General features: G+C 36.4%; 1 protein-coding gene across 3 annotated transcripts; it reads right to left on the bottom strand.

The window, feature by feature from the left end:
- Positions 1–1303: 1303 nt before the first annotated feature.
- Positions 1304–26646, bottom strand: LOC121862859 (gamma-tubulin complex component 5-like). Of its 3 annotated transcripts, none has more exons than XM_042361201.1 (19): positions 26372–26646; positions 21854–22066; positions 20877–21074; positions 19935–19973; positions 15370–15632; positions 14574–14742; positions 13871–14075; positions 12904–13036; positions 12534–12701; positions 12210–12308; positions 11437–11588; positions 10021–10270; positions 9423–9651; positions 7672–8022; positions 5728–5848; positions 5354–5575; positions 4899–4987; positions 3817–3976; positions 1304–1909 (listed from the first exon to the last, which is right to left on the bottom strand). In XM_042361201.1, the coding sequence occupies exons 1-19, from the start codon at positions 26435–26437 to the stop codon at positions 1854–1856; spliced, it is 3183 nt and encodes a 1060-aa protein (XP_042217135.1). In that variant the 5' UTR covers positions 26438–26646; the 3' UTR covers positions 1304–1853. The 3 variants fall into 3 exon arrangements, with proteins under 3 accessions (XP_042217135.1, XP_042217131.1, XP_042217132.1); XM_042361197.1 differs by lacking the exon at positions 26372–26646 and adding an exon at positions 25360–25494; XM_042361198.1 differs by lacking the exons at positions 19935–19973; positions 26372–26646 and adding an exon at positions 25360–25494.
- Between the last annotated feature and the right edge of the window lie 1057 nt (positions 26647–27703).

Genomic DNA, 27703 nt, shown 5'->3' with positions numbered 1-27703 from the left:
AAAATATTATATTAATTAAATGCGACAAGCGGGGATATCCCACGGCCTTGAAAAAACTTCCCCAAATGAGACGACATGCGGACATATTATGTATTGAGGTATAGGAGTATTTCTTGAATGCAATATAGCTTATTTTTGTACTATTTTGTTTGATATTATCTGAATATGTAATACATATCTAAATTTGCTGTTTAGTAACCAAATTGATATAATTTATTTGCCATATACCAGACATTGATTTATACCAATTTCCTGCATTTTTGGGTATAAATGTCATTTTTTCTCTAAAATTTGCACACATATGTGAATTTTTGTTCCAGATTTGGAAAATATACTAAAAGTTCTCTAGGAAAAACATATAGAAAATGTGATTATATGAAATTATTTTTGGCAGGATAATTGACACTTTTCAGGAACCGGCGCGAAATTTAATTACGCACCTAAAGGGTTAAGGCAGTAGTAACATCAAAACGAAGAAAGAAAGAAAGATCGAAAGCTAGAGGAAGGAACAAAATTGGAGGGGTGATTTTTTTCGCCCCTCTCTCCAACCCTACCCCCTGAAGCCTATGTTACTTATATCATTGTGGATGTCATCAGTTTTAACGAGTAGCATGAACTTATGTAATTACTTCATTCATTACATGAATAATCAAATAAGCTTTTAACACCATACTCTATTTTATATTTACTAATTATTTGTATTAGCAGAAAGAATAAACATTCATGCAAACTAATTATCTGGATGAATATTATAATTATCCCGTCACAGTGTGATTAAATATAATAGTCACCCCTAAAACCCTCTAAATTTTCTGTGTTCAAATATAATAGTTACCCCTAAACCGTTTTCTATGATGAAATATAATAGTTACCCCCTAAACCGTTTTCTATGATGAAATATAATAGTTACCCCTAAACCGTTTTCTATGATGAAATATAATAGTTACCCCTAAAACCTTCCTCTCATCAAAACCTTATTCTTCTTCTTCCTCTCATCAAAACCTTTTTATTCTTTATTCTTATTCTTCTTCTTCCTCTCATCAAAACGAAGAAGGAAAGATCGAAAGCTAGAGGTTACTTAATATAAATTTTTGTGACCTGGTAATTAATATGGTCAACTTTTCATTACTCATAAGAAGTACAAGTCAGTGCACATGGGAGTGTTAATTAAGTTATTAAAGATTTAAAAATACTTATCAAACAAAGGAAGTTGATCAGCTGATGAAAACATAAATTGCTCTACCCTAAATAGATGGTAGCATGAGTAGGCATGTCGTCAGCTTGCAGACATTTCAAATTACTGTTCAGTTTTAATATTTAACATTTTATTGCCTTCCGCAAATTGTCAAAGACATGGATACATAATACACGAATAATCAGGGATTACTGTACAAGTACAGTATGTTGATACTATTGATATACTGTACATTAAATTATGTGACACTACCTCCCTTAGTTAATAAAAATTACATAAGGAAAGGAGAAAAATCTAAATTTCCCCATGAGTTCAGTTAACAAAGATTATGTAAGTTTTATTAAAAGCCTTTCAAAGTTACTGGAAGGCCCATCCAACTCAATGAATGCTATGCCATGTATGGGGAAACCCCTGTATACTCAGTAAAATCCAGTTCTGTTGAACTGTAGGCATGGAAAGTGACCATGAAACAACGATGATGCTTAAGTTGTGACTGGACCTCACAGGGGAGTGAGGTTAGACATATTCCTTTTGGGAAGTAGAAAAGTAGAATCCAATTAGAAAACAAAGTGTTACCTATAAATTTACACTTTTCTCTAATGCTAGTCACATATTTTAGGCTAGACACACTAAACTTAAGCGCTAAATGCAGTCTGTCCTACTGCTGGGTGAGAAGGGGTACTGTGTCGACCAGTGTTCGAGTCAGTCCTTCCACTGTAAAGGAAAAAGAGCCATTATTCCTATATAAACAGTTTACTCACTGCAAATCCATGAATTTGTTGCCTATATAGAATTTAAAAAATTTAAGAATCTATCTTTTATACAAAGGAATTCCAAAAACAAAATTCATTTGGGAATAATAATGCCTAAAATGACTGGAAGCCTATAATTTGACAGCTAGTTGCCACTCTCCATGAAAACATTAATAAAAGTTAGCTTTTGTCCTGCTTTCTGGCATAACAGGTGGAAAGTTAAGAAACAGCTACAGTATTACCCCGCTTTACGCGGTTTCACTTTACGCGATTTCTCATATACGCGGTGCCTCGCCAGAACCGAACTTTCACTTTCCGCGGTTCATCTACCCATATAAGCGCAGAGTGTCCGGCTCGATGCTATTTTTAGATTCGCCCCACCCGCCTGGGCAAGCCGCGCGGTAAGGTTGCGCAGTGCATGTCTCTGTTGCGTTATCACTGACGTCATATGACGTATTGGACTGTGATTGGCCATGCATCCCTACCCCCCCTCTGCTGCTAGCTGTAATTGGTTTAAAGTAATATGACGTGTCCACCCGGGGAGGGAGGGAGGGAGGGAGGGAGGGAGGGAGGAAAGACGAAACTTGACCTAGCCGCGGCAGTTTCATCCCCCCAGGCCACACCGCGTATACGTGCATCCATTGTTCTGTGATAGTGATAGTGACAGTGAAGGTGACTTTGAGGGATTTGTCAGGGAAGCCCTGACAACTGTAACTGATAGTGATGGTGATGCACCTAGTAATGGTGATTCACCTGAGGGCCAGTAATCTGCCCTCTGCCTCGGAACCAGCCTCCATCCCTGTATGCCGACCCATCTCTTCTACTAACGTAAGTGTTACACCTAACTTTTAGTTTTCCTAACCTAACCTTTATTTTTCCTTACTTAACCTTTATTTTTCCTAACCTAACCTCTTCTATATTACTTGTTTGTGCATACCATCATAAAGTTAAGATAAAATTTTTACTACAACATAGTTGTGTGTCGTCAAAAAGTGGAGTTTGGGGGTCGGGCCAGTCTCTTTTGGAATTAATCCCATATGTTCTGTTGTTCCATTTACGCGGATTTCACTTTCCGCGGTGCCCTGTGGGTTCAATTGACCGCGTAAATCGGGGCACTACTGTACTTGTTTTCTAAAAGAGTAAGGTTTAGACTTACAAGTATTTTTCAACTTTACACTTTTATATAATAAACAGAATAAATATTGACTGTGATCAGGGCAAACATTATACAGGTACACCACCGATTTTCCGCCACGCTTGGCTCCAAAGCCTAACCGCATAATCCGTTTTGCTGAACCAACCGAGGTCAGGTAATAATAACTCAACAATACACCTGTGGCCCACTAATTATACACACACCATGCCTCTAAAGCACCATGGACTGCTAAAAACTTAAATTAAACAAATGTTAAATGCAAATTAAATGTGAAAAAGCATTAATTTTGAGCAACATATTACTGTACACACTTTGTACTCAAATGTACTACACTAAAAAACTAAAAATTTTATCTCTTGTGCAAACTATGTGATGTTTATACTCAAATTAATCACTATCTTACAGGGATTCCAGAAATACAAGGATTCCAGCAATGCAAGTTATATTCTGCTAAGTCTAGTCTGTGACATTTTATATGATAAAAATTTAAGCCTAAAACTACCTTCACCCTGGCTGGGAGGGAGGGAGGGAGGTTAAGTGCCCAATCATAATTTTGTACGGACTAAAGGAGGTGCCGGACCATCAGTTCCTGGAAAATCAGTGGTGTACCTGTAATTTCTCAAAAAAAAGTTAAAACGTTTACTTTCAAGAGACAAATATTTTTTCTGTAATGGTAAATCTAAGTCTAGCATAGTATTCCAATATGTACTTACTGTGTGGCACAAAGCGTATGGTGACGAGTGTGGTGAGGACGTTTACAAGGTACCTGTGCACTTTTGCATACTTAGTTTCTAAACTCGTCAGTTCATCACTGCTTACTTGACCTATGTCTCGCAACCATAACTGCCCTAAACGCTGAGTTAACCAAAATACCTGAAAAATAATGGATAAATAGTTAAAACTGTGATTCACAGATAAGAGTGAAATAAACTTCAAATGAAAGTTATGTATATGTTAACACAGTGGAAAGTGAACGTGGACCCCATAGGCATAACTACCCAGTAGAGACAGTGTGGATACTGTACACTGTAACTAAGCCTTCAGTACACAAAGAAGCAGCATGGCAAGTACTGCTTTCGACTGCATTCACTTCCCCAAGTTGTAAATTTAGGGACCCATTTACAGCTGGGTGAACTGGAAGTGCCTGGTGATTAAACCACCAACTTTATCCACTTGACCGCTGCACTCTTAACACAGTAATGAGTACTAAATAATAACTCCAATAGGAAATAAAAGAATTACATATGTTACCAGTAACTACACAATCAAAATTTAAGAACAGTGTTCCATAAAAACTGGAAAAGTGTCTGTTCTATTGGTGTTTACAGTAATACTTCTCTGGGATGAAAAGAAGACTAGCATGTCTAAGGAAAACTGAAGTTGCTACTAAGGCAGAGAAGTCCCCCAGTGGACCACAACACAGCCCAAAGAACTATAAATCTGGACAATGAAGACAAAATGTTTATTATTAAACTTGTTTAAGATCATATTGTGATATATCCACACAACAAATTTGGATAAAATACATCACTAGTTGTTCCAGCTATAAGGTTCAATAATTTAGGACAGGCACGCAGACACAAACACAAAAAATAAAACATCATATGTTCTCATTCTTTAACCTCCTTTAACTTGGTGAAGATTGTTCCCAAGTACAGAGTAACACAGTCAGAAAAAAGTTCTACCACCTGAGTTACTAAAGAGGTCATTCAAGATAATGCTTAACTGCTGAAGCTGAAACAAAGGTAAAGCAGTCAATACTGTGCTCAAGATTTTTTCACAGCATTCAACAAACCTTATTCAAAACTATTTGTAGGGGAAGTATTTCCTCACTGTTGCCCATCAGACAGTCAGTGATTAGTTTATTCACCATCTTCTCATGCTCTGTAAAAAAAATAACAATATATAAATAAATTAAAAACATACATACTGGTTGCATCACTCATCAGAGGCACCTTCTTCCCACAAAATCACACATACATACCACTGCTTCCCAGATCTCCATCCCTTTTACTTCTAGTGTGTAATGTTCTGCTCTCCCTCCTACCATCCACCTCTGAGTTATCCAGGGTGAAGTCTAATATAAAACTGTCAAAAAAATTATAATGATGTAGAGTGAAGGAAAATGCAAACACTAGTGAATGATATAAGAAAGATTTCCTAAAGATGCAGCTTTTAGCAATGATTCAAGTGAAGACAGGAAGACTCCTACTATCAATTATATCCTCACAAACATCATTCTTCACTGACCAGTTATTATGGTATTAAGGGATGGCCGAGATGAAAATAATTTTTCTACAGCTTGGTGGTAAGGAAGAAACACAGTGTTGGCAAAGTGGTCATGTAGCTCCCGAGAGAAACATAACAACCACTGCCGAAGCAACTGTAATCGGTGTAGTCGAGACCGTAGTGGCACAGTAGTTTCCCCTGTGGTCCTTGCTGTGCTGGTAATTGTCTGAAAGCTGGCCAGATCTGAAAAATAGCCAATAATGTAGTGTCTACTAATTCTCATTAATATTCAGTACATCCACTCTATCAACTATGAAGCCATAAGAATAAAAATCTGGGATCTATGATCATGTCTAAACAACAATTTCGTTAGTACAGACAAGTTGTAAACAAACCTCTAAACTTCAACCTCTCAAGGCCATTAGTTGCTCTCTTGAGACTCAGACTAAAGTGGAACAGCATGTTGAATTGTCTCATAATTGATTCAGTCAGCAACAAGTTAGCTGGCCATGGTGCCTGAAAAGAAAAAATAATCAACTAAATACTGAAGTCAAAATCTGTATCACCTGAAGATTAACCACACTAATTCAAACCTAACCAAGCCCCAAAATTAAGATGAATTAAGCTGCAGGTGATCCATGTTTTGTTTTAAATCTTGGAAGGTTCTCTTCCCCACTAGGATGCAGGGACTGGAATCAAGAGCAACATACCCAGTAGTTTGTCCTTTACATGCTTTGATTCATTCTTTTAGCTGCTTTACAAGGTGAATTTCCTTCATTATAAATCTCAAGCCATGCTTTTTTACATGGATTGAATATAGAGAAAAATCTCATGTCCTACTATTGGCCACACAGTACTTGATCTTCACAATACTCTTTATAATTAATGCACCCTATACCTACCTATTCTACACAACCAAAGTATAATCTATTCAATATAAGTCTAATCAATTGAACCTAAACCAAAATCTATCATATTTAGTCAATGTCTATCTATTCAACTTAAGTCTGACCAACTGAACAGAAGCCTAATCTATTCAATCTTAGGCTTGTAATAATTTCTAAACATTTATGATGAACAAAATTTGTATGAGATTGAGATTAATTTATGCTTGCTTGATTATTATCTAAGTTTCAGGGATAGTCCAACTAAGATAAAAGGCAATACAATCACACTACTACTGTTAGTATTGTAAGTCCCTGCCAAAATTTATATATCTTCATATATCAAACCAGGACCATAACTCCATTATGCAAAATTACAAAACATGTTTATCAGACTCAGCTTGGATATCCATAATATGAAGCAGCATACCATATTTTACTTTGATATGCAAAGAATTTCTCAAACAATCAAACAGAAACATATTGAGACTGGCAAAGGTAACCCTACATCCCCATCCTCCTCCGTTGCCTTTAAAATATCATAAGTACTACAATTCTTACAATTCAAACTAGCTCCATGATTTTGGGGGGATGGTATAAGGCATTCCAAAAATGTGTAGTATCTATGCCTATTATTCTACACAAAATGACATCTGGGTCACTGGAATTGTATGACTTTTCAATAATTTCTCTGGAAATACAATTGAGAAATAATTTAGCCACATACATTTACACATTTCCCATATAGAAAAAAAAACATGAATAAAATCAACACAACATCCATTCTGCAATTGTGGGATATTACAATGTAAGCAGGCATTAATGAATTAATAAAGAAAATACAAGTTGACAATCCCTTATCCGAAATCCTTGGGGCCAGAGGCATTTCGGATTTCGGAATTCTTCGGTTTTCAGAATTTTTTTTTTTTTTTAGCTTACCCGGCCACAAGTCACTGATCCACACTGGGGCCTGGGTGGCGAACATATAATAACAATTATAATAATAATAACAATTCATAGAGCTAGGTCGTGTTTCTCACTTGATCTTTTTTTTCATTCTTGTATTTCTTTATTATTATTATTATTATTATTATTATTTTATTATTACAGTATTATTGTTATTATTATTAATTTTATTATATATTTTATTATTGTTATTATTATTATTGTTACAGTATCATTATTATTTTATTTTGGTGTATTTTTTATTACAATTTTTATTTACGATGAATAATTATTATAATTACTATTACTATTACATTTTCGCCCCCCAGGCCCTGATGTGGGTCAGTGATCTATGCCCGGGTGGGCTAATCCCTGTTAAGAAAAAAATAAATAAAAATTACCCATTGAAAAACTTTCGGTTTTTAGAGCTTTTCGGTTTTTGGAATTTCGGATAAAGGGTTGTCAACCGTATTTGTATTAATCTATTCTATATACAGTACTGTACAATACCTGATACTGTATGCTGATATCTGGCAAACCAGTTCTTGAGAGTGCCATGTTTGATGGTGTCTCACAAGCCTTCTTTGAAGAATACTCTTTTACATGGTCTCCCCTCAGTGCCTTCCTACCAGACCCTGTAATCTTATCAATAACCAGCATTCCATCGTTCTTGTCAGCATCTAGTTCCAGATCATCTTCACTGTCCTTGGTGTAATCTTCCCATTTTGCTGCTTCAACTGAATATGCTTGTTGTGCAAGAGATACAGAGAAAAACTGTGCAAGGTCTGGGTAAAGACGAGCAATGCAGTATTGCAGATGGAGAGTCAGGCTGATGCCGTCAACACTCTCACCGCTCTCCAACTGAAAATTAAATAAGAATGGTAATACTGTATTGTATATATACTGTAATATGAATGAGTAGCCCTATATGTGTAATAACTAGCAAAATAAACATCCATTCTAAATTAGCCTGTGATAAACTTTCTATTCTATTCTACCTGACTGTCAACTATTACCGGTACCTCTAAAACTATTCATTGATGCATAAATAATATAAAACATTTATCATGTCTGAAGTAACTGTAAATTCCTTATAAAGATAAACTTGTTTTAAAGTATGAAACAATTGACACGTAAATTATATATACAGTATACTCGTACACATATGTACATACCAGAAAAATATTTAAGTTAATACCAATACAACACTCACTTCAAAATAATAAATATGCAAAATCACTGTATTCATAAGATATTCTAAATGCAAATGCTACGGTAAAACTGATTTTAAACAAATTTGTCAGAAACATGGCAACCATGATTTTTTCTTCATGCCAGCAGCTTTGATAATGTGCCCAGGAAATAAGGAGTTAATTTTAGTTTTAATGTCCCAAGACCCCATTCTTACAGCAAAACAATTACCTTCCTTCAGGAACCATAGAAATACTGTATTGACCAGAATAGTCTATAACCGTACCAGTAGTCTTGCATCTCTGCTAGATGCTTATGGTGTTGCCTACCATTTCCATGCCAGTGATACATAGCTTTATGTGAAAATAATAAATGTCGAGGGTATTGCGGAGATAATGCAATCCTTGATGTCCTTTATTAAGATTTGGATGGCTAGGAGAAAACTTAAGCTGAATGACGGAAAAACCGAGATCATCGTCATCCAAGGAAATAGGAGAGGAGACAGCACAGTTGATTTGGGCTCTTTTAAACTTTGGGGACGTACAACTCCATCCCGTCGATCTTGTTCATAATCTCGAAGTGTACTTTGACTCAAAACTGGATTTTAAAGAGCATATAACTTCAGTAGTTAAGAGTTGCAACTTTTATATTCAAAATCTGTTAAACAGTTTGGATAGACAGTGTCTTGTGACACTAATTTTGTCTCAGGTTGACTATTTTAACTCTTTATGGATCTACCTACCTAATTATCTACTGAAGAAACAATGTTCAACAGGGTTGACAGGCTTATATTTGCTCTCCCACCGAGGACTCCCATTACCCCATTCTACATCGAATTACATTGGCTTCCAATTAAAGCTAGAATGGAGTTCAAACTCTGTCTAATGACTTTTAAGACACTAATGTTTGGTGAGGCTAAGTATTTGGCCAACCTACTAATTCTTCTGACTACACATTCCGAAATGATTTTACATAGTAGTGATTATCCTTCATGCCTTGAGGAGCCTAGAGTAGTATGGGAATGTTATTTTGCTAAGAAACAAAAGCCGAGCTATTATTATTAATATTACCTTGGAAAACAAATGTGTGTAAAATTCATGCATGATGTCACCAGCTTCCATAAGTAGTACAGATCGGACAGCCTGGCAGTGGCGATCTAAATGGTATTCTTCTATCAGTACACAAGTGAGCCTGGCACTCAGCTCGTCTTCTTTACTCTTGACCAAAGGACGAAGTGCAGATGTCAGAAGAGATACAACTGATACTGCTTGAGGAACATCACCAATGTCCTCAATCAAACTGTGTATGGAGGACAATAAAGATTTTATAGTGCTGTCTCAACAATGTTATAAATTACTGGTAGGCCTATTCTCATTTTTACAACTCAATAGCTCATGTATACTTATTCTTAAAAAAATCCACTTAAAAGTTGAGGAAGCACATACACAATAAATAGAATCTGGCTGTTAGTGATGATTTCATTGTAAATCTATGAGTACAGTATAGGTACTGGTATTTAAGCCTGAGAGGTAGAAGGAAAACTCTTCACATATAAGGCTAGTCACTGCATTAATAATCACAATAATGCAAATTAATTTCATGTTTTTAATATTTATAAATTTAATGAAATTATGATGCTGAAAATGACAACTTTGGAGGAATACACACCTAGTAATAGAATCCATGGCTACAGAAGAGGTATTCTGAAGTGACTCTTGGAAGGTATCAGTGAAGGCAGCCAAAAGAAGGGGATCTTCTTGTTCCCATCCTGGTGTTAGATAATTGCTAACCTCAAGGACACTATCTGCCTCTTCCTCACTTTCATCACCATCTTTCTCATCTTCCACTTTACTGCCACCACGGGTCTCACACACAGTCTTCTTTATGTATTTTACTACAACTTCTTCCAAAGACTGTTCTATTGGCAGATAAAGGATAATCACATAAAAAGAATGCTACACTATTCTATAGCAATAAACTGTATGTTATTTACAGATGGAAGGATAAGGCTATCCATGTTACTGATAATTTTTCTCAAAATCAAATAACTTCCTGCAGGGTAGGGATGCACCGAAAGTTAGTTCCAGCTCGTTATTTCCACCCAGAACCTTGATTTTTATGAAGAACCGGTTCCAGCCAGAACCGAAACTTTTCATGGTGGTAATGGTTACTCTTTCATAGATTAAAACATAATTCACTGTTAATGCTTCTTATTTCTAATGGATAATGCAGCATAAAAAATTACTGAATGGTTAATGAACAGTACAGTATGTGTATCAACAAATTATTACATCTTAAATCATATTTATTGTACTGATATGATACCTGATGTATTTGATATATAGAAAATCAAAATCAAAATATGCATAATTATATATAATGATGATAAATTTCTGATGCTCACTGAGAAATAAACAGAAAACACAAAACCGGAGAATCTGATGCTGTATATATTTTCTCCATTGAACTATAACACCCTAAGTTCCGGTTCTGGCTGGAACATTAAAAGCTTCATCAGGTTCCAGTTCATCCGTACTGCAAGGTTATTCTAGCAAATTATATCATAACAAACTAAACAACTTTAACCTGGAAAAGAAAATCCATGATACCCAGTAGGTAGTAGGTAGCTATCAAACAGGGAGGTACTATCGCCTGGGAAAATATTGGAAGCATAATGTGTTGGTAGACCCTGCTGCCATATGGCATCACAAAAATTGTGACCAAGTCCTAGGTTGCTGATCTGACTTCCTGCCTCATTCATACACAATTGCAGTCTCAATTGTTTCTCTTACTTTGACAACACAACATACATCATTTCTCACTTTTGATCTTTTTTAAATTTTTGTATTTATTTATTATTATTATTATAATCAATAATTAATAATAATAATAATAATAATAATAATAATAATAATAATAATAATAATACTGTAATAATAATAATATTAATAATAATAATAATAATAATAATAATAATAATAATAATATTATTATTATTATTATTATTGTTGTTTTCACCCCCAGGCCCTGATGTGGGTCTTTGACCTGTGCTCTGGTGGGCTAATCCCATAAAAAAAAATGTACCTTGATCAATTTCTGCCTTCAGCTGTGACAGACTACATGTGATAGAGGAATTGGATAGAGGCTGAACATCTAGAATAGCCAGCAGTTCTCTTGACTTGCCAACTGTTGTAAGAGCAGCCACCAGAGGTGAAAGGAATTTCAAGATGGTTTTCCTGTAAGCACAAATAGATCAGTTGATAAATAAATTAAAACAAAAGGAAAAACAGGCCACCTAAGGGAAAATGATATGCCCGCAACCCTGGAATCATAAAAACTAGAATTTGAAAAAAAAGAGGTTGACCTGTAGTTTCCTATGAAGAACAATATCGAATAATCTGTAGTGAAGAAAGAAAACTAGTTATTGTTTAGAAACTAAATATTCATCAGACTGATTGACTTTGACTTAAAATACCCTGCAAAACTGTGGGTGTATAAAACTTAAAGCAATGATGAGTAGTATATGACACCCTGTTTAAAAAAAGTGAAATCACCTATTGTGGCAAGGGAGAGATGCAAATACACTGTCATTACCTTGACAGGAATAACATATTATGCTACCAATTAGGAAAGTCAGTTGGGCTACTGAGCAACTGTCAACATCAACAACAGCTGAAATTAAAATGATTTGAACTTGTTCATCATGTTTCTTGAGTGATGACTGGTTCCTGTGAACTAATTACTGTACTTATAAATTTTTCTATTACAGTTGAAACTCCACTGTCCCAGATTCTCTACAGACCACTTAAATTACAGCAATTACTGAATTCAAATATTCAATACATACTAATACTCACATGGGGTCCTGTGTATCACAATTCTGATCATCCTCCTCGAGACTAATAGTAAAAGCTCCACGCCAAAATCTTTCATTGTGTGCCTTTACAGATTCATCCCTGTTTTAGAGTATAGAAAATAAAAATATTTTTGTAGATAAACCAGTCCTATATAAGTAAATAGAACAACTATAAAAGCTTACAGTCGGCAATGAATATTAATTACTTGCAAGAAAAATTACACTGACTACACACAGTCTATGACAATTCTATTCACTCTTTACAAACTGATCAAAAAGAAGATTCAATTGACCATCCATTCATATGCTATAAATATATACCCACCTTTGAATGATGAACTCTTGAGCGTGGTCAACAAGCGTGCCATGGAGGAGCCAGCTGTGGATGATGCTCAAGTAATGGCGAAGACTGTGAAGCAGCAGACGTAAGAGCACCCCCCGTATACCTGCCTCACTTGTACCCTCCACACCCTCACACAGAGTACCCAACACCCTGTAAATATTAACAAAATATTAATATGTAAGTAGAATATAATTTTCAGAGTTTCAAGAAGTACATAAGCAAAATTCTTCTATTTTACCATTAAGAATGAATAAAAGATAATTAATTAAGGGAGACTAAATGAAGGTAAAGTGTTTTTTATTTCAGCTACCTCGTGTTACAGAAGGGAAAGGGTTATAAAAGAAAAACTAACCTTATTGCAGTATATTTAGGATTTTTTTTTGTGGTGGTACTAAAAGCTATTGAGTGCATGGCGAAGATGGTAGCCAACGTGCGGAGCCAAGGACGCAACTCTCCCTCCAGCCAGAGCAAAGTACATGTACATTCTGTGAAATGGAAAGACTAAAAATGTGATGTTTCTGGGGTTACTTCCTCAAACAGTCATTATGAAAATTTATGTACTACAATAGAGCAGCTGCAAATTGCATTTTCTCCATCTTCTCCGAGCCACCTTATGGCTTGGATTTTCTGTGAAATCTATGCTCATTAATGGGTTAATTAATGTTCTACAACTATGTCTTTTTCCCACTTCATGCAGGATGAGCAGAATCTTTGAGAAATTACACACATATTCTTCCTTCTTTTGTTGTCATTCATATATTCTTATTATTGTATTAAATCTTCTACTATGGTAATTCCATTCCACAACAAAACCCCAAATATACATCTAGATTACCTCTGTTGGTTTTCACAAGCCAACATCACCCATTAGCAGCACCTCCTTCCCAATAATCACACAAAGCCATTTTCCCTGCTAACTGACTCATGTCTCATACCTCTGCTTCCTGACCATTCTTTAACTCAATTTAACATTGAAGATCATGATTTTCCCAATTTCTTCATCTTCTACTGCCATTTCTCTCTTTTATTTTGTATTGGTTATCCAGTATGTACTGTATTTCAATATTCCAACCTTTGTATTTTTTATTAACCAATTCTCATTTCTTTTTCTATGTGTTCTTTTATGGCCTATGAATCCTCACTGGTGATCTGCAGTAGAAAAAAACGAGTCCTCAACCCCACATCAACCCACACTGCTTCATATAAACTAACTGTACATACTGTAACAGCAGGTTAGCAATGCCCAACTCTGTAAAAAATAAATCTATATTAAACTTAATTAAAAGAGATGAAAGACTATTGGATTATTATCAACCGGCCTTGTTTCTTGATGCAGTCTTCCAAAGCAACTAGATATGACTGGAAGCGGTGTCTCCAAAGTCGCAAGCCAGCTGCATATGCCAAGATGGTGGCCGGTGTAGGAGGGTCCACACTTGGGAACTCGCACTTGTGCATGAAGGCATCTAAGATCCTTAACTGATTTAGAGGTTCACACAGATGTTCCAGTAAGCTTGATGTGGCACCCTAAAATAAATTATAAAGAAAACATAATACAGTACAGTGGAAAATAATTAAAATAAAATAAATAAAAGTAACAGGGGTGGTTGACTCGAAATCAATGCTTGTACTGCAAACATCATCTACGAAACAGCAAAATTACCTCAAAAAGTAGAATTTATGACTGTTCATGCATAACTTCAGATACCAGTACAGTACTGTATTACGCATTGCATGAATGAATAAGCTATTCATATATTATCATCATAAAAAGATATATATTAATTGAGCATGTAACCTAAAGATTTGAAATGGCCTCAACAAGGTGGTCCTAAGGCTTGAAAAGATTAAATGGAAATAAATTATAAAAATTATTAAAATAACCAATTATATGAAAATAATACTACCGGTAATAGTACAATACCAAAATAAAGTTGCAAAGATTTGGATCAATCTATAATTTACTAGAAATGTTGGGTAAAATAATTCAAAAAGCACATCTGTCAAGTTCCAGTTTTTACTTACTGGAGTTAAACTTGCAATTGTGACATTGGACTTCAAGATGAATGAGCCTTTTGAGTTTAGAATGAAAATATGAGCAGGAACAGGGCACAGGAAGACCCACAAGACCTCCCTCATGACTGCCCACTCACTCAGGTGTTGACACAATCCTCTCAAACCTCGTTCAGTCTCCCTAAGAGTAAGAAAGATAAATTTAAGAACATGAGTGTACACTGAGGAGTTAAGATGAAAAACAATGCAAGTTCATCCAATGTCTTTTAAGGTTTAGGTTATCACTAAGACCAGAAATTACATACACAATAGCCCATGGGAGAAATTGTGTTATGCTTGATTCCAGTCACCCTAAACCAGCAGGAGAAAAGAGCTTTTAAGAATTATCATAATGAGTCTGATGTACAAATTATCAAGGTAAATATCAAATTTTCCATAAAACTTTTATGCACACTCCTGTTAATATCAGTGATCAGTGAATCCTGCACCATACATGCAACCATTTTTCTAGTTAATTTCTCTATTACAGTACTTCTTAACACTGCAATTTTAAGTTAGTCATTGTTCATGACTCTACTGTATTTACTCTCACCATTACACTATCATTTTGTATACAAAAAAGCAGCATGAAAGGTTTTTGTTATTGCTACCATACACTTCTTCAAAAAAAAAAAGCAAAGAAATGCTACCCATCGCACTATCAATACACAAATTTTAAGTACTGCAATAGGAAATTTTATGTTACCACAACAATCCACATTTTAAGATAATAATTATCTGTAGAATACATAAAATAACTGCAACTTACCACAGTTTTGCTACATTGGCAGATGGATGATCAGACAAGGGTAACTGGTGTGGCCGTTTTGACCCCCAGTATTGTATATGTGTTTTAGCCGACAACCAGGACTTTGCTCGGTGAACCTGTTCTAAGAGTTCTCGCGTGGTGGGCTGTTTAAGGGAAGGCTCGGTCCTTAAGTTGCTTGAATGTAAATTCTTAGCTGTGTGTGCCTGTTGCTGGAAAGCCTTGGTGTCTTCATCATCACTACACTCACCATCACTTGACCAGTCCTGAAATAACAATAAATATCTCAGCTTCACCTATTTACTTAAAATATTTCACTTTGTCTGTTTTAATAACAATCTCAATAAGAGTGATACTGTTTCAATTCAATTTGAATTCAAGCTTTAAATTTTTTCCGAGACTGTCACTACTTCGTTAATAGATTTGATACTGAAATCCTATTACAAGCTGCTTACTGGGGGATCAGAGGATTCGTATCATTCCCATAATGAAAGCAAAAGATGAAACGCTAACTTATTTTCAGTACACCTTTCAACATCTGCCCTGCCCACCACACTCATGTCTCCCAAATACTGAAAGCATGGTCAGATCCAAAGGCTGCCCTTTTGAAACAGGAATCCATAACAGCCATATTTGTCCAATCAGCACACACTTTGCACCAAAGCTATAGTCCATAATCTTGTTTCAATATCAATCTGCTATTGTGAGATTCAGGTGCAGACTAATCCATCACAACTTAATTCTCTACCAATCAGTCATATGTACAGTACAGTACACAGCACTATGTTTCCTCACTCACTTTACCACCACAAAACTTTGGATGTTCTTATTCAAAATAAAATACACATATACAGCATTTCAATAAAGAAGTGATAACAGGGAGCAAAAACACATGGAACACGGTAAACACAGGTAACACAAGTGTGACAAAAATGAAAACACTTTAATAGTGAGGGAGATGTGCATGTCTCATTAACACAGTGATAAGTTGCATCATGATGTTGATTGGCAGTACAAGACAAAGTGCATATTGGTGGCTGCCTGGCAAATAATGTCACAGCAACCTTACAGTAGGAAAATATAAGGATCAAATTACTTTATTGTGAATGTAAATGCAGTTTAGGCCATCTTCACTGCTGGGGTAAATAAGTGTCAAAATACAGTACAATACATACATAACCCAAATTATCCATGCCAAGCACAAAATGATTCTAACAATCCAAATTATCAAACAGTCCCCAATACAGTACAGGTAGTCCCCGACTTACGACTGACTCAACTTACGTCCATCCACACTTACGACCTGCTCTGACCTTTCGACCGTCAGGACATATGACCGCAGCAGTCGTGACCAAATTTTTATGTTTTTTTAAATGACACGTGCAGTTTTAGAGGATTTAATGAAAATGAAGTTATTTTTGGATATTAGTACGTAACAAGATAGTGGAGTTAGGTAAACAGCTTCAGTTAGAAATTGATAATGAAGATGTTGAACAGTTGGTTGAAAGTTTAAAAGAAGAGCTCAGTAACGAAGATCTCATCGAACTGAAAGCACACAAAGATGCAGAGGAAGAAGCCAGTCTAAATGTAGAAGAAGGACCTGGACCCCCCAAAAAATAGTTTTCAGTGAAGCAAATGGCAGAGGCATTTGCTACAATTAATAAAGGGATGCAAATGTTTGATGGCATGGATCAAAATTATGAGCGTTAGGCCAAAGTTGACAGAATGATCCAAGATGCACTTGCTTGCTAGAGAAATTTAAAATGAAAAGAAAAAGCAAACTGTGCAGTCTAAATTGGACATCTATTTCAAGAAGTCCCCAGTGCTGTCTCCTCACGCCCCAGCAGTGCTGCCTCTTCACTCCCTCAAGATGATCCAATACCTTCAACCAGCAAGTTTCCACCGTACAGAAACCTGTCTGAAGAAAGCAACATTGATGACCCACCCAGCCCAATCTCCTCCTCTGCTTCTTCCAGTTAATGTAGTTTCCATGTATAATTAGAAAATTATTGAGGCTCCGTGTGCATTCAGCTGACTACATTAAAGGTAAGTGCTCAGTCACACTGTATCCATTCCTCATTATTTATTACTTTTACTGTACATACTGTATTTTATTGTAAAAAAAAAATTGAAAAAAAAAAAAACTTTTGAAAAAAAAAACATTTTGAAATTCTTTTCTTATCTATGTCGGACTTACGACCTGGATTTCGGTCCCTAACCCCGTTGTAAGTCGGGGACTACCTGTACTGTACATTAATCTTTACAGGATGGGTTTTTAAATTGATTGGTAAAATTATGCTAATAACTGTACTGTACACAATTATTTAAAAAGCACAAGCTAAAATTAGGAAACATGCCATAAAAGCTGCTATGAATATTCTGAAGGAAAAAAGTTTATTCTAAGTGACAACCATCAATAAAAAGTGGCATGCAGAAGTTATCAAGTGTTTCTGCCACAACCACATACACTTTAAAAGTCGGCGCTCTGTTGGATTTTCATTATATATTTAAAAATAAAGTAGTAAGGAATAAATTTAATATGGCTGAAAAAGGCAAACTGTGGATGAGGGAATGGGGTCCAAGAGAATGCAACCCTCATCAGATAATTCTTAAAAATTAAACAGCACGCATTGCATTCTCCCAAATTTTATAGCCTACTGTACTGATATAAATAATCTTTAACTGTGTACAGTACAGTAGGGTCAGGATTTATCGCAACTTTATACAGTACAGTACAACGATTTTTTTATATCACGGCTACACAAATTATCTAAATTTTCCTATATATAGCGATAATTTTTTTTATTTTGCGAGGGAAAACGGGCAGTAAATATTTCAAATGTACCGCCATGGCAAACAAATGCGTTATTTGCTCACCATAGGCACCACCGTGTCTGCTCACTCAAGCAGTCACGCTCGTCCGCTCAGTCTTTCTGAGTGAGTGACGAGAAAGCAGCCGACTCTGCTGCAGATTATGACTTCTAAGGTGAGTGTAAATGGGTTGCTAGTGATGTGAAGTGTAGTGACGATAATGGAAAGCTTAATGGAAAAGATTTAATACTGTAACAAATATTTTTGGTTTGTTCGTTTATGATTGTTAAGTGGGGGTGGCAGTGTGTCGTCTGTTGTTCTCGGGATTCCAATTTCTAAAGAGAGTGTAAATGGGTTGCTAGTGACGTGAAAAGTGAAGTGAAGATAATGGAAAGCTTAATGGAAAAGATTTAATACTATAACTAATATTTTTGGTGTTCATTTATGTAGGTGTGGGATTGTTAAGTGAGGGTGGCAGTGTGGCGTCTGCTGCCGAGTCTGGTGTTCCCAGGATGGTGCGTCAGCTGCCGAATAAAGTGTCCCTGAGTCTGGTGTTCCTTGATATTGATGTTGAAATAGCCTGTTGTTCCCGAGTCTGGTGTTCATTGGTGCTTTAGTTAGAAAGAAAATGAACTCTTCAAGTCAAGTTTGGTAATTTTTTGGGCCTCCAGAACCTAACCCTACTTTCCCAATTGATTACATGTAATTATATATCGCAATTTAGTATATAGCGTACATCGTTGGACCCTACCTCGTGATATATCCCGACCCTACTATACAGTAATTTTCATTTATTTTAATTAATTTTAGTTTAACTCATCTTAGGTTGCACACAGAAGGCAGGAGAATAAGAAGAGAGGAAGAGAGAGAAAAAATATTATGATTTTATTTTTGCATGCAGTCAACATTGTTTCACTTGAATACTCTTATATATAGATATAATTTTTTTTTATTAAATATACAATAGACTGTAGAGGCAGTCCCCGACTTACAAAAGGGATACGTTCCTGGACCCTGATCGTAAGTCAATTTGTTCAGAAGTCAACAGTGTTAATTCCATAGTTTAGGTTAGATTAAAGCACAACCCTGCCCATACAAAACAATAATAATATTCCATACATAACAAATACTGTAATGTAAATACTGCAAACAAAGTGATGTTAAACAATATATGTAAAAAGTGTGATTTTAATTTTAAAATTTTGTGATGAATATATTGGGATCCCGTTCGTAAGTGACAGTGATCGTAAGTCAGACGGTCATAACTCAGGGACTGCCTGTACTCCTAATAATGTTGTGGAATTTTGGAAGATTCATCAGGTTTCTAACAAAAGGGTTTTGGGGCCACCCATACAAGCTTAAAGAGGCCAAATGTATGAACTTAGCATAATCCTGATTCCTGAACCACCGGTGCATGAAGCTTCAAGGTCACACTAAACTAGGGGTAAAATAGTTTCAAATTTCAAATAAAACACTATATTTGCTGTCCAATAATTCAAACATTCTTAAGCATTTTTGCTTTGTAAATTGGGCATTTTGTTTCCAATTATGATACCATGCTGGCCAGCTACCGATATTTCACCCCTTGCTATGTAATGACCTTTATAGTGAAAAAATAACAGAAGAAGCTTTTCCTTCCTTAAGGTGACAACCAAGAGCCTGATGGTCTGTATTGTATCTATAAGCTGGAAAAGATGCGAGTTTCTACCACAAAAAAAATAGATTTGGAGAACTCTGATATGTACCAAATAAATTACCTTAAACAAGTTACTGGTGATGTCCACAACTTCAGCTGGCTGTTGGATTTTGTAACTTTTTTAAGAGAAAAATTACAGAATACTGTACCAATCTTAATTAAAGTATGGTTCCACGAATGAATAGAATAGGTGGAAATTTTAAGGTTGAGAAGTGGAAAAGTTATAGAATGAACGATAAACTGGTACAGGCTAAGCATGACACAGGAATGATTACCCAAATAATGGCTGGAAGCATGTATAACTTCCAGGCACAGCATAAAGAGCAAGGAACAAGGAAAGAATTAATATAAAAATTACATGGGAATATGAGAATTAATCATGTATAATTCAGAAATACTAATACAGTCAGGGATAAAAGTTCGTTCCTCGTGGTGAAAGTGAGTCACGGGAATGAGTCTCCAAACTGATTTGCCCCGACAACTGTTTCATCTCATTTGGGGTTGATGCTGTTTTACTTGGGGGATGGGGGGGACTTTTGACCCCGACTGCAGTAAATGTGTGTGTGAGAGAGAGAGAGAGAGAGAGAGAGAGAGAGATATATATATGGAAGAACAGGGTGAAGACCCTCCTATCATATAATTATGTTCACTCCTGCTTTCTGGACGTCTGTCTCCTTACTTTGTTATTTCTTCACTGAAAGTAAGGAGACAGATGTCCAGAAAGCAGAAGTGAACATACATGATAGGAGGGTCTGTGTTTGCTCTTGATTAAAGACAACCATTGATTGGATAAAATATATGGTGCCATAGCCTGTGGTCATTTGACGCCAAACATGAAACTCATAATTTAAAACAATAATATAAATAAAATAAAATCCTATTAAGTTTAAATATCAAAATTATAGTACAACTAATATAAAATCCTATATTAATCTAGAATCACAACCAGTTAAGTACCTTTATTGCAATTAAAAATGTACAAAGTCCACCATCAGGTACTTACAGATAGGGGTTCCTCTGGTCCAAGAACATACTTTGGCTCTTCATTCCTAAGATATGTCCCCCAATCAATTTGCTCTGGAAGTGAGTCAACTGTGCTCTCAGGAGAAGATGCCTTATTCTGTACCTCCTGCACTGGCACCTGTGTGGGGCTGTTGCTCAAATGTAACAAGACAGACAACAAGGACCATTCAACATCAGTCTGAAAATTTCAGCCATGAATGAGAACATTAATCCAACATTGTCCTGTAACAATTGATACTGAAGCTAAAGGTGTCACTTACCCCCACCCTTTATTGTCAGTTACGACAAACTCTGCTTCTACTGTACAGTACCCATGCATCCCCCGCGTTACGGAACCCCGGGTTGCGGAATTTCGCTCTTACAGAATTTGTGAATTATGACCAATAATTTCGCGATACGGCCCTTATTCCCCATATTACCCTTATTCAAGATGACTGGAAAGAGGCCAACAAGTGGAAGTGACCGCAGTAGTACAAAAAGAAGCTGCAAAGGTGAGTACAGTACAATATTTTTATTTATTCCAACTGTACAGTATTTCTCTTCATATTACATGCATATCATAAATTATTTAATGTACTGTATTGTATGTATTTATAATTGTTTATTTTCATTCATAAAAGTGCTTGAATTACTTTTTTGGGGCCAAAAAAATTCCTTAGGAATGCATCTCCAGTTTTATAATGGAAGTCACTGGGAAAATAGGTTTCGCGTTAAGGAATTTCGCGATACGGTCAATTTTCCAGGGACGCAACCCTTCCGTAACGCGGGGGATGCCTGTATGTTCTTTCCTTTTTATGGTAATGGTTATGACAGTGATATAAGTTGACCATAAGATTAAATCCCAGCTACATGTACTAATGATGAGGTTTCCTGAAACCTGAAGCCTAAAAATATTGTGAGCACATTAATCACGTCACCAACAGGAAACATTAATTCATAAAGATTTGTATTACTTACTTGAAAGTGGTCTTTGAAGAGAGGAGAAGCAAGAAATTCCGAGGTAAGGGAAGTCAAAAGCTGAGCTCGATGGTGCTGACCATGGATGGTGAACTTGAGTGCAATACCCTCAATGGAACGACGTACAGCATGGCTGTTTACTGCCAAGCAATGATGATATAACAAGTTGGATAAGACAAACTGCTCACTTCGTACAAAATTTTCTTCGCCCTCCTGAAAATTAAATACAGAGTTAATCAGATATTATCTACAATAATAATGACGATGATAATTACAAGTACTGTACAGCCCTTTCCTACCATTGTTTTTCTGAAATTTTTGTTAGGACAAAATTTGGTAGGTCCGTATGAGGACGCCACAATAGCGGTTAAAAAATATATCTCAGTCTCCGGTATTTTTTTCTCCAAATCTCAGTACTGTACTGTATAGGTACTCCTGAACATGCTGATTCCGAATCTATGGTCCACAATTGGATTGCATAATGGCACTTGGAAGATCTTAATTATATTTTTTCAAATGTAATTAGAGTACAGGTACAGTACTCGCAAATTACAGTACAGGTACAGTACTCGCAAATTACAGTACCGTACTGTACTATGTTGTCATCTCAATTTTATTACTTAGTATCATCCAAACAATATTACCTAAAAATTTGGTGCAATTCTATGAAGTCCTTCTGGTCCTAATGGTCTCGGTAATAATGGAGCAAATGGCTAACACCAGAATGCATTGTTCAATTTCATTCATTTTTTCCACAAATGTTCTTTGGGTAATAGTAACTAATAAAAATTATACAGCAACGCACAGAATCTAAAAAAAACTGACCTTACCAACCAAAGAGTCCTACCTAACCTTACCTAACTTCATAGCTGGGGGGGGCAGACCCTCCCCCACCCACCCTTTTAAACAAGGTATTTATTCATTTATATATTTATTTATTTTTTTACGGGGATTAATCTACCAGGGCACAGGTCACTGACCCACATCGGGGCCTGGGGGGGCAAAAATATAATAATAATAATACTAATAATAATAATAATAATAATAATAATAATAATAATAATAATATAAAAAATATAATAATATAATATAATACTGTACAAAGGACCATAAATAAATACCAAATTAAAAAAAAAAATTGTGAGAAAAGATATACAGTATGTATGTTGTGTTGTAAAAGTAAGAGAAACAATTGAAGCCCTGCAATTGTGTGTATACGAAGCAGAAAGTCAGGTCAACAACCTAGGACTTGGTCACAATTTTCGTGATGCCATATGGCAGCAGGGTCTACCATTAGACAACACATTATGCTTCCAATATCTTCCCAGGCGGTAGTTCCTCCCTGTTTGATAGCTGCCTACTACCTACGGTAATACTGTACAGTATTGCAATAAACAGCAACCACAGAATTCCGGAAATTCACTACACTCAATCAACAGAACTATTTTACAATGATCATTTTCTTATATTACATTAGCTTAGGTTAGGTGGTAATGATGCAGGTTACAGCAACCACAGAATTCCGGAATTCACTACACTCAATCGATGGAACTATTTTTTCTATGGTCATTTTCTTATATTACACTTCCGTCGCAAATTAATAAGGAAGTTATTGAATTTTATAAAGAATAAAATCAGAGCACCTGTTGCCCCTACGCTGTTGCTCAAATTGTGTTGGTTCATACGTTCGCTTACCTCCCGCGCATGTGCGGGAGGCAGCCACCAATCAAATCGGGGGTGGCCGTAGCCAATCAAATCTAGGGCGGGGGCGGCAGCCAATCAAATCTAACATAAAATCTCAACTTTTGATTCAACCCATTAGCATTCAATATTCGGCGTGGGTGCTAGGATGTGGGACATTTTTAATCAGCTGCAACATGGAGCCACAACGTGCTGGATGCGGTTTCGATTACTGGAAGTTTATCGTATTATTTTATTCTAAAAATAAGGAAACTTTAGAGAACAGAGGAACCCACGACGCATTCTGGTCTCTGTCTCAGACTCTGACCCTGACTCGGAGTAAGGTAAGAAATACTTGGGGAATTTTTCTTTATAAACCGATCTTTCTCTCGCTGTTATTAATATGTATTTCGTAATGTTTACACAATTCTAAAACCCTTTTCTTCTACGATATTTCAGTTGGAAATTAAGGATAACTGAGATATTAAATTTTCAATATTATTAAATTCGCTCAGTCACAAGTGTCGCCATATTTTATTTACCTTGAGATGTTATCTGCGCATCACACATGTGCAATATTGACTGACGTCATCCAGTCGTGACCAATGATGTATCGATATCATCACGCAATTTTTTTTTGACCAATCATTTTATTTTCTTCAAAGGAAGCAGCCTGGGTAATTTCATTGACCAGTCTCACAATGGCCGTGTTGGAGGTTGGTTGTTATTTGTGCTCCTACGACTATTTTAAGTTTATTGCCGAGTTTTACGAGAAAGACGATCATTCTATCCAATTCTTACGTATACCTGGTACTTCCACTTCTAACTAAGGTATTGTACTTTCGGACATGGCGCGCCCCAAAGTTTTTAACTACTGAGGAGACATTTAGGTTTACTTTAAGCTTGGCCTACCGGGGCTAAGGGTAAGGTTGGGTTAGGTTAGATGATCCGTTTTTGTTTTCTCACCCACCCAAAAACCCCATTTCCCAGGCTCTCCCCCTATTTTTGTTGGGGTGGGGGGGGGGTGGGGAGGTGCAAAACTAGTGATTTCCAGCTAATATGAATATCAAATTAGTTCGAAACTCATCAAATATCATCGGAAAAGCATATTTTTAATATCCAAACAAAACCGGTGCATAAGTAAAAATTAACCAAATACCCTAACAGCAATTTATATTCTCGTGGAGGCTGACCATGCGATTCTAGGGTTATAACATAGCGTTTGAGGATCCAGGGGCAAACCCCCCGGTTAGGGTCACCAGGGATCCGGGGGCAGGGGGTTAAGTAAGGTTTAGTTTGGTTATATGGTATAAGTTAGCAAGCACAGAGCACAGGGAGTTTAGAACACGCAATAAATAGAACTATTATGAGGGGGGGGGGAGGGGGCTTAATCACAAACAAGTGATTTACGACAAAAACGAGTCAGATTTGAACTAATCGCATCAAAATCCATCAGAAAATCACTTTTTGTTTCTACAAATCCCATAGTTAGTGTAATATGCACATTTACCAGTTAGGTTAGGTAACATTTTTTAATCAGATTTTTTGGTTGCTGTAATCTGCAACATTACCCTCCCAACTACCTGTACTAAACAAACCATTACCTTATTTGGTCACTTTATAGTATCACAACGGTCTTTATTTCAATATTAAAAATAGGTTTTTCCTATGTATTTGAGGAGTTTCGAACGAATTTGATATTCATTTCCACCGGAAATCAAGTGTTTTTTTAGAGCCCCACCCCACCCAACAGTCATACCAGAAAAAGTTTAACTTCTTTTTTAGAATAAATAAATTAATTTACCAACCAACCAAGAAAACCTTACAGAGCGAAGACGGAGGCCTGGAGCGATGCGTGAGCAGGGGGTCAGACCACGATCAAGAAGACCACTGTAGAGAAGGATATAGGGGTAGTCATCGATGATAAGCTGACGTTTTCTGACCATCTAGCTGAGAAAATCAACAAGGCTAATAAAATAGTGGGTATTATTAGAAGAACTTTTGTTCATCTGGATGCACCTATATTCAAGGCTCTGTACACTGCTCTGGTTAGGCCACACCTTGAGTATGCTAATCAAATTTGGTGCCCATATCTCATTAAGGATATTGAAGCAGTAGAGAATGTACAGAGGAGGGCTACCAAATTAGTACCACAGATCAAGGATTTATCTTATGAGGAAAGACTAAGGAAATTACAGTTACCGACACTGGAGTACAGAAGATCTAGTGGGGACCAAGCGGAAACATACAAGATAGTGTGTGGCATTTATGACCGGGCATGTACAGCAGGAATGTTCCAGATGAGGGAGGCTGACACTACCCGGGGGAACTCAAAGAAGATCTACAAAACAAGAGCGAGGCTAAATCTCAGAAGACATTCGTTCACGAGTAGGGTTGTCAACAACTGGAATAGTTTACCTTTGTGGGTAGTGAATGTGGAGACGGTGGAAAAGTTTGAAGCAAAATTAGATAAATACTGGAAAAATCAACAACAAGTATATAATTTTAGGGCACAATTATCCGCCACACACAGCCACCGTCTGAGTAGAGAAGAGGCTATTGAGCTGGAGAAGATCATCTGTGAGTATCTGTGAGTAAGTAAGCAAATCATGGTGACACTTGTGACTGAGCGAAAGTAATTACCTTGAAAAATTAACATATAGGTTATCTTAATTTTCGGTGGAGATATCATAGAGGAAAAATGTCCTAGAATTGTGTAAACATTACAATACTTATTATTAATACGGAAATAAAGACCGGTGTGATACTATAAATTCACCCATTTTGCTTCATGCTCTGTTTAATCAATTGTTTCATAAGTCTTACCCATCAACCTACCTGGAAACCTAAAACGTGAGTGATGAGTTCTTTGGTGAGGGCGTCAAACTTGCCCTGACCAGACATAATGTTCTAGACACCCAAAGTCTTCTTATTATTATTTATCACACATCACGATTCTATGCAATACGACCTGTGACCTACTGCGTGTTATCTTATCAGAGAAAATCGCAATTCACAGATTTAAGGCGATATAATTACACTAAATACCGTCACACCACAGACCCAACTACCGACGGGCCATTTAAACAGCCTTCGGTACTCGGGTTGTTGTGTTCCCATAATCTGCTCGGCGATGAGGAGGAACAACAAATAGATCCAAATCATTTCTATTTCTATTTATTTATCATATTCACCATAATTATTATATTATAATTTTGCAGTGCCTTCTATTTTATCATAGCATGACAACTATCATATATTTTGTTTATTTTTGTATTGTTATATTTGTCTTGTACGAGCAACTATCTGTGTGTGAAATACTACTACTACTACTAATTGTCTTTTTTTTTAAACGTGGCCTCCAGCCTCCCCTAATAGCCACACCTTCGCCACCATTTGATTACCTAATAATAATAATAATAATAATAATAATAATAATAATAATAATAATAATAATAATAATAATAATCTTATTTAGTTGATATTTAGGATCACCTCAAGAATCGTCACCCCAGAGTCCACCTGAAGAATCATCACCCCAGGTTGTCCCACCTGAAAAATCATCACCCCAGCCCACCACCTGAAGAATCATCACCCTGTAGTGGATACTCTCCCCTAAAACTACCGTCTGATCACCTGCCGTTCGCTTACCAGCCAATCAGCTTACAACCAGCGACGTCGACAGACTGTCTCAGGTACGGACGTAGGGGTACGATAGCCGACCTAGCTTGGACCTTACGCCCAGGATCAGCGCACCAGCCGTCTCGCGCGTACTGCACGGTGATTGACCCCGCAGAGTTCACACCTCGCGTCTCTGATCCTAAACAGCCGTATAAATACGCGTAGGCCTGGCTACCGAGCTCATGTAATATAATTCTAAGAGATGTGTCAAAAGCATTTGATAAAGTCTGGCATGAAGGATTGAAGTTGAAAATAATCAAATTGGACATGCCTTCAAATATCACAACACTACTATGCAATTTCTTAGACAACAGAAAGGCCAAATTAATCATCGACAACCATCTAGGACAAACTTTCAACCTTCATAGTGTATACATTATACACTGTATACACAGCAGACATACCGTAACCACGGCAATCAGAATATATAGCATATGGAGATGATGTCACACAGATAATCAGGTACACAGGAAAATACAAACAAATGAT

The sequence above is a fragment of the Homarus americanus genome, unplaced genomic scaffold, assembly GCF_018991925.1.
Source record: "Homarus americanus isolate GMGI-L3 unplaced genomic scaffold, GMGI_Hamer_2.0 scaffold24922, whole genome shotgun sequence".
NCBI lineage: Eukaryota > Metazoa > Arthropoda > Malacostraca > Decapoda > Nephropidae > Homarus > Homarus americanus.
Note: the sequence above shows the minus strand (reverse complement) of the source record. Positions and strands in the feature narration are given on the sequence as shown.

Excerpts from the sequence above, each read along its gene's own strand:
- LOC121862859 (XM_042361197.1), bottom strand. The coding sequence starts at position 25,479 with ATGGTCAGAAAACGTCAGCTTATCATCGATGACTACCCCTATATCCTT. Across the intron at positions 15,633-19,934 it reads TCACCAGTAACTTGTTTAAG|GACTGGTCAAGTGATGGTGA; the intron begins GTAATTTATTTG and ends TTGTTATTTCAG. Across the intron at positions 12,702-12,903 it reads CCTAAATATACTGCAATAAG|GGTGTTGGGTACTCTGTGTG; the intron begins GTTAGTTTTTCT and ends TAATATTTACAG.